The following is an 8544-nucleotide window of genomic DNA, read 5'->3' as shown; positions in this document are numbered from 1 at the left end:
ACGTATGGGGCCTGTCCCAACGCCGGATAACCTACGCCACGCGGGACCTCAACATTATGTCACAAATCTCCTCATACGCCGGTACAACCAACGCCACGTATGGGGTCTGTCGACACGCCGGATAACCTACGCCACGTGCGACCTCAACACAATATCACATAGCTCCCCATACGCCGGTACAACCAACGCCACGTATGGGGCCTGTCTCAACGCCGGATAACCTACGCCACGTGAGACCTGAACATAATATCACAAATCTCCCCATACGCCCGTACAACCAACGCCACGTATGGGGCCTGTCCCAACGCCGGATAACCTACGCCACGCGAGACCTCAATTTCACTTGGTGGTACTCGTAGTAAATCCAACATCCGGGGAGGTACCTAAAGTAGTGCGTATAGCACTCCAAACTGACATTCTAGACTCTGTTGTACCCTTGTACAACCACATATAATTATAAAAATAATTCTAATATTGTGTAACCCTCCACAATAGTCTAGCTCCCGATAATTCCCCCCTGGAAGGGTGAGATTACTCCGGGAGACTCACGGTCAACCAAAGGTCAAACTACTCTAACCCTGGTCAAACGGACCTGCAGAACCCACGACCTCCAATTTCCGATCCGAAAGTCTCTATGGGTTCTACCAGGTATGGGACACTTGTCCTGCGAGTTTGGTTCAGATCAGACGGTCGGATTTCTCACGATCGCATGATCTGACGGTTAATACAAAATATAAACTTTAAAATTATTATTCGGAACATCCGGGGCTCCGATTCACGATCCGTGAATTCCTACACGATCCTAGAAATACCTAGATTAACATATATTAAATTTGGGACCATCCAACGGTCCCAACCTATCGAACCCGGATAACGCGCAATATGCGAATATCCGTTCGATAGTCAAACGACGTCCGAATTGAGATCCGCGAAATCCTACGCACTCATGACAAACCTAAGGATCTCATCAGCATACAGTGCTACTTTTCTACAGTGCCCACGCGCCACCGGACGCGCCGGCAGCACGTGGGTACCCAAAGCGATAACGCTTCGCCAGAAAATCTCAAAATCACGGCTCCAAACTCCTACCCTAGGTATAACACCCTATTTGGAGCCACTTTTGTTCTTGGACCTACCCCAAAAAGTGGCCGAAAATGGCCGAAGTTCGGCCGATTTTCAATTCAAAAATCGAGTTGTTGTCTACGCTAAGAATCGATCTAATCCTACCCAACAGGCAGCTAGAGCATGAAAAATAGGTGAGAAACCATACCTTGCTCGTCGGATTTGGTGGCCGGAGGAGGGAGATCGACGGCGGCGAAGATCGGACGACGCCGGCCGCTTCTCCTCTATTTTCCGGCTAAACCGCGGCGGCTGGAGGCGGGAGACTGCTGGGGCTGGAAGAGGACGATGCCCCGGTCATTTTGGTACCGGCCCCATCCACAGCCGTAGCCGGTGGCCGGAGTTGCGAGGAGAGAGAGAGAGGGAGAGCTGACGGGAGAGAGGGAGAGGTCGCGGGAGAGAGAGAGAGAGAGAGAGAGAGAGAGAGAGAGAGAGAGAGAGAAATCAGATTTTATAAAAAATTCCATTTCGAAATATTTACGATTATGCCACTAGGCTTCTTTTGACCATATCTCTCTCGTTACAACTCCGATTCGAGTCCACTACGTGTCTATGAACTCGTCTCAGTACGACCTATCCAAAAATATAAGTCACGGTCCCAAACTCTCTCCGGTTAAAAATATGACTAAAATACCCTTAAATAATTAAATAATTAAATAAGGGTAAAATTTGGGGAAATTTGGGGTCGGGGTGTTACATAAGGCACATCGCCCCCTCTCCGTTGGTTGATGTGGGATCTTACAATCCACCCCCCTTAAGGGCCCGACGTCCTCGTCGGCACACTCACACCACACGGCAGAGTGGCTCTGATACCAAATTGTCACACCCCGGGATCCACTCCGCCGTAGCACGATATTGTCCGCTTTGGGCACCTCCTCTCTGGCCCTCACAGTTTTGTTTCTGGGAGCTCACGAGCAACTTCCCAATGGGTCACCCATTCTGGGATTGCTCTAGCCCCCAACTCGCTTAACTTCGGAGTTCCTACGACTTCGAAGCCAGTGAACTCCCAAAAGGCCTCGTGCTGGATGGATGCGGGTGTGCACATATAAGGCACATCGCCCCTTCTCCGTTAGTTGATGTGGGATCTTACAGTCCTGTTCGGTCTAATTTCCACCCAAAAATGCTATTTGACTTGACTTGAGGTGGCCCTGACCATAAGCAGGTAAGGCGGCCGTCTAGAGCCTCAAATTTATATAAACTTATATATATATATATATTATGTTAAGGCCTAATATTTAATCCAAAATTAATAAGAGCCAAACTTAGAAAAGCCCACTTATTCATTTAACTTCAAATCTAAGACAATTAACCTACTAATGAAGACTAAAGTCCGGATATTGTTTAACAGTTGATTGACGATTTCTTTTAATTTTGGAATTTGTTTGCTTTATGTTTTGTCTATTCTCTTTATTAATTCTATGGCAGGAAGAAGATGGATTTGGGAAAATAAGTCCCCCGATTTACAAATTTTCAGTTAAGATTCTCAATTTTGAAGAAGTTTATGGTGTATATATGTGTAAGCAACTAATTTTTATTATACTAGAATTTGAGTAAATATTTTCCATCCCTTTCTTGTTGTGTGGAATATTATTATTATTTTATTAATTATCTTTTATGTTACAATCTTTGATGTTGAGTTCGTATAATATATTTTTTCAAATCAATAATGAAGTTACGTAGGAATTGAGGTCTGCAAAACCTCAAGGCCGGCACTGACATCGACCAACGACCTAAGTCAAATAACTATATATGTGTGAAAAAAGTGAAAAAAGGTAACCTTTGGCGTAAGGCTATGACTTATTACGTATACATAACCAGGCCCAAAAGAATGAACAATGGCTATGCCTATCGGGCCGAACAGGGTATGTCAAAGGTGGAGTCTCATTTAGATACAAAAAGTGAAAATGGAAAAATGTGATTCTGTGGTGGTAGTTTTTATGATGAGTGTTGTGGTTGAGGCTACTCTGATCATCCTTTATTCAATCTTATTATTTATGGCAAAAGGTTGCAGGCTAAAGAAACAACAGCTTCATAGGAATAGGATGCTCCAACAGAAACCTTCCAGAACAGCAATGGAACCCCACTTCCCCATGAGAAATATAAAATTAAAATAAATAACTGAAACAAATCAAAAGCAACAATTAAACAAGCGTAGTAACTAGTTCCTAGAGTCTAGTCTAGGGGTATTTTTTTTTTCCTTTTTTTATTACATTAGAGGAAAGAAATCTCATTGAAGTTCGATCCTAGGTGCCTAGGTGCCACACTGTCGTAGGAACCCATTGGCTAGTGGAAATTTTCTTTCAATGTTGAAAGAAGGTGCAAAATCAGTGGCGAGGATAAATTGTATAGTATGTCTGCAATGAAGTGAGAAGGAGAAGGAAAACTCCACCCACGAGTGATATGACTTTCCACGGAGGAGAAAAATATGTGTCACAGAGGATTCTTTTCTGTCTTTGAAATTGCACCCACAGAAATACTCGAACTCTGCTAAAACTGTACCAGGACTTACAATATTTGTTCACTTGGTGGAGCAAAGCAGCATAGCAAAAGTTGTCCTTCATAACAACTTGATCTAGAACACTTTCAAATTGACTCAAAAATTCTTTGTCTCTAATCAGATTATTGTGCTCTATAATATTTCTTGCCTGAAGCAGTTTGCTATCCCCTGAGGTCCTGATTAGACTCTTCAAGAGGAAGACGTATGATGTAACCCTATGCGTGCTCCGGAGACAGCATTGCTCGTAAGCAATCTGATTCTTCAAGAGTGAATTCGTAGTCTCATGAATGCGCAGCTGGGGAATTATAATCACCCCATCCTCGAACTTTATGTCCAACAAATATTGCTGGGTGCTTGGTCCAACTTTGAACTCAATTCCAGACTCCAAAAGTTCTGAAGCGCAATAATTGAATTCCCACTTCCCTTTGCTTGCTTGGTCACGTTGATGATGACTAGGCAAGCATGGAGGAGTTTGGTTTTCTCCTTTTATCTTGCCGAGAAGCCGTGAAGTTACTCGTTGTAAGGCAGAATGTTGTTCGTTGTCTGAATCGATTTCAAGCTTGAATGGCAATTGACCATTCGGGTGGAAGTAGAATTTGTGCAAGAGATCTAACAAATGCTTGGCAGGGCTCTTCTTTAATTTCCTTTCGGCTCACAGGATGAAAGAAGTTAAGAGCAAGGCTACCAACCGACTGTGGTAGTTTACACCTGGTGATATGAGGCTTGATAGTATTGTATAAAAGTTCGAGAACAAAGAATGGGATCTGGTTTTCAAGTAATGCAAGATCATGCTGAAGGCCTGCAATCGTCCAAGCACTTCTTAAGACTGGATCAAAATTGCAGTCATCTTACTTCATATACTTCAAGTTTCGATCACACCGGAGGAAAAGTTCCAATATGAAGCAACCATCCAGTAAAACTATTTCTGCAAGCTCATCTTCTTTGTAGTTGATCTTTTCAGTGTAGCATTGACGAACCACTTCATCTAAACCATAGATAGCATCCATGCACTCTTCCAAGCATTTTGTAGCAGGTTGCGTGTGGTATTCTTCTGCAACTTCAGCATCTTCAGCTGCTCTTGATTGCTGATGAAGAAGGGATAGCATGTAAGACAATTTAAATTCTTCCATGGCTCCGAGGTTGCGGTCTTTTTTATGTAATGGTCCAATGGAAACAACGCTTGGTCGGTAGGCATCCTCCTTGACTTGTTCGAAGTTTATCTGGAACTCTATCGATGCAAACCTCCCCTCTTATTTTTCTCTTGTTTTGGGTGTCATAGATGCTCGAGTACTTTGTCATATTCACTTTGCTGAGCTTATCAATAAAATCATTCTTCCACCTATCTTTCTGTGTCATTATATTATGCAGAACAGGGAGACGAACAGGGGGAAGGATAAGGAGAAAGAGAGAAAAAAATGTAACTTTAGACTCCAAAATATGAAGAGATTATATCATTTTTCTTTAAAATCTATTTAATGTCTACTCAAAAGCGAAGCTTAGAGAGAGGTTAAGTTACCTGAAATTCCTTTCTCATCTCACCCATTTTCATCAAATCTTCCCCTTGTCGTCCTGTCGAGAACTAATCTGAGCTTCCCTGCAGGGAATTGAATTAGTATTATTATTGCCTTTAGTTTATGAGTAATTTTCCTTAGTTCATAGGGCATATAAATAAATACAAAGACTCTATGAATCTCCACATTCCGCTTTAAAGACTGATCTACTCTCAAAATTTAATAATAAGAAAGAATGGACAACCGTCTCGCTCTAATAAGCTTTGATAAATCTAACTTTGACATACTAATTAATTTGCTAATCAGTTTTAAAAGAAAACAAAAAACCTTGAGAACTACGACAAAACTTCCCTACTTCAATGTGGGATACGCTCAACAAAGATAGAGACTAAAAATCAACTTACAATAAACACATTTCATATTTGCTTTCCCTTTCGCAACGCCAGAGTCTCCACTTAATTATTTAATCTTTACGACGACTTGGTCTTTGATCGAGTTAAATATATATTTTATCTTATACTCATATCATTACCATTTTCTTTTCCTTTTTCAGACACGTATGCTACTCATGATCCATTAAGTACATACATTAGTCCTAGTTTGTTAGCATATGGAATGTGGTGACATAAGCCCAGAAGCAAAGACTAGATCTAAGATCAACTTGCAATTATAAATGTATATTTGAGTCATTCGATTTGATTCCAACCCCATTAGCTTACTAGCTCCTTTAAATACCTTCCACTAAAATAAGATCATGAGTCTCTTCACCTATTCTATATTCTGCTTCCAATCACACTCAGCTTCCTGACATATTTTCTAAGGGCTTGTCACTTTCCTGGTTTGCTTACTTCAAGTCCAAGCTTCTATGTTCTTCTTTGAACCCCAAAAAAAAAAAAAAAAAAAAAAAAATTAAAGCTTCTATGTGCTTCTATGTTCTTCATCGCCCATCATATCTGACCGGTCGCCAGACACAGACGATCACAGTAGCAAAAGAGGTCAATCTTGTGGATTTGGTTGATATGACTGTGATTTCCTATAATTACGTGTAATTGTTTAGAATTGTTAATAATACAACACATAAACCCACGCAGATGATGAGCTCTCTTCCCCTTTTTTGTTTTTTGGATTATTGATGTAGACATTCATTCCTTATTGAGTGTATTAGCTTTGGGAGAGATTTCTTATTAAAACACATAATTCGAAAGATAAACTCAAAACTATATACAATCAGTGACAGAGCTGATATCTCCCTATTTTAAGCTCCAAATAATTGTGTATATGTCAATTGGGAAAACACAAATTAAGATCATACGAACTCGTTATAGAGGAAGAATCTGAAACACATAACAGCAATGGCTAATCAAACTCAAAGGATGGACCGAAAGAAACTCTCCAGCCCCAGCCTCATTTACTAAAAAAACAAACAGAGTATATGAAACAAGCATTAGCTATAGCTAGCTACTGATGAGCTTGGTGCATGGCGAAGTACGTTTGTGCAATAGTAAGAACAAAAAGACAAACCGCAGCAACGAACGAAATCATACTCCAAGCAGTAGAGAAATAAGTGTTATACAGGCACCTCACCCGTCTCCGAAACCAGTACTTGCTAGCGTAGGCATTCACTTGCGTACACAGCTTACCAAAACAAAAGTCTTTCACAACAACTTCATCTAGAATTCCATTGAAGTAGGTCAAATACTCTTCGTCCTTGATCCAATTCTGGTTCATGATGCCTTGTTCCCTAAGTAACGTAACATCATGCGGCGAACGGATGAGGCTCTTCATGAGGATGGCGTAGGATGTGATGTGCTGCGTGCTGCTGAGGCTGCATTGCTCATAAGCAATCAGGTTTCTCAACAGTGAAGTTGTTCTGTCGTCAATATACACTTGTGGAATTCTCATCACTCCTTTAGTGAAAGTTATGTTATAGGAGTGGTCCGAGTCACATAGAAACACAAGTCCAGCCTCTAAAAGATCACAAGCGCAGAAATCGAAACCCCAATTTTCGAAATTGCTTCGCGGTTCGTCTTTAAGAAGGCATGAAGCTGGGTGGTACAATTTGTGCAAGAGATCAAGCAAATGCTTGTACTCTGTTCCCTCAGGCTCATCTTTTATCATTTCCTTTTCGTTCATAGGTTCGAAAAAATTAAGAGCAAGGCAAGTGATGGAGTGTGGCGGCTTGTAGTTAACGATTCGAGGCTTGACAACGTCGTACAGTTCTTGTAGAACAAAGAAGGGAATCTGGTTTTCGAGCAATGTGAGATCACGCCTAAGGGCGGGGATCATCCAAGCATTGTTGAAAATTGCATCAGATTGGTCTATTAGGGGAACTTTTTTGCAATATTGGTCATACCTGAGGAAGAGCTCCAATATGAAAATGCCATCAAACGACACCATGTGTTCAAGGCTTTCGGCATCATGGTCCCGAGCACCCCCAGCGTAGCTCCGGCGAACCGTTGTGTCTAGATTGTAGACCGGAAAATGGAACTCAAGTGGGACTTGGAGGCTCTCTTGAGGATCTTTGATTTGGTCAAAGAAGTATCGCATGTAACGGCACTTGTGCTCTATCATTGTGACAAGCTCATGGTTGCCTTTTTTACGATGGTAAGGTCCGATTGAGATAATGCGAGGGCTGTAGGCATTGTCGTCGACTTTTCGAAGTTTGTTTGGAACATGAAAGATGCTCAAGTTGTCGAATGTTGCGACCTCGTCGAATGTATCTGCAGGCCACTTGATGGACCATTGTCTTTCATAGCTTGCTCTTCTGGTTCCCTGTTTTCAACATAAATAAAGTACACATATATATTTGATTGATGCATGAATAAGTAACACATTAATTGTTGAGCTCAACTACCTTAATTTCCACTCCGGATTCACTCATCTCAGCAGCATACTTCCCTGCCTTTCCAGCTTCACCCATCTCGGCAAATTTCTAAGCATTGGTTACACTCAACTACTCAAAATCTTACTTTCTCATTTCCATAACCTAATCTTTTGTTATATGCATAATAACTACTTTACTTCAATATTCATTGACATGCATTTCGCATTGTTTTCAATATTTATCTTCATGATCATGTATAACTTCAAAAAGTCACATGAAAATTATTGTAAGTGCTGCACTTCAAAAAGTCATCATGTACTTTTCCTTCTTTATTAAAACGTACCGTATGAATGCATAATGACTTTTTTAATATGTCACTAACAACTCCCTATTTAAAGAATTTTCAGAAACATGATTACGTGAGTTATGAAAGGTATGTCTTTTTTATTTTAAAATAAAAAATTTGAACGTGGCACGTTTTGTATTGAGAGGGGGGATAATATACTAAACTCACACACACTACACAAATGCTTGAGAAAGCAATTGCTCCAAACTACTAGACTAGTGAATCCCTTGAAATAATATTCAACAAA

General features: G+C 40.9%; 1 protein-coding gene across 1 annotated transcript; it reads right to left on the bottom strand.

Annotated features, from left to right (window-relative positions):
* LOC18772124 (UPF0481 protein At3g47200) lies at positions 6520 to 8047 on the bottom strand. Its single transcript, XM_020565882.1, has 2 exons — positions 7982 to 8047; positions 6520 to 7899 (listed from the first exon to the last, which is right to left on the bottom strand). The coding sequence occupies exons 1-2, from the start codon at positions 8045 to 8047 to the stop codon at positions 6586 to 6588; spliced, it is 1380 nt and encodes a 459-aa protein (XP_020421471.1). The 3' UTR covers positions 6520 to 6585.

The sequence above is a fragment of the Prunus persica genome, chromosome G6 (genome assembly GCF_000346465.2).
Source record: "Prunus persica cultivar Lovell chromosome G6, Prunus_persica_NCBIv2, whole genome shotgun sequence".
Taxonomy (NCBI): Eukaryota; Viridiplantae; Streptophyta; class Magnoliopsida; order Rosales; family Rosaceae; genus Prunus; species Prunus persica.
Note: the sequence above shows the minus strand (reverse complement) of the source record. Positions and strands in the feature narration are given on the sequence as shown.

Coding starts and splice junctions, on each gene's coding strand:
- LOC18772124 (XM_020565882.1), bottom strand. CDS start 8,047: ATGGGTGAAGCTGGAAAGGCAGGGAAGTATGCTGCTGAGATGAGTGAA. Junction 7,900..7,981: donor AATCCGGAGTGGAAATTAAG/GTAGTTGAGCTC, acceptor TGTTGAAAACAG/GGAACCAGAAGAGCAAGCTA.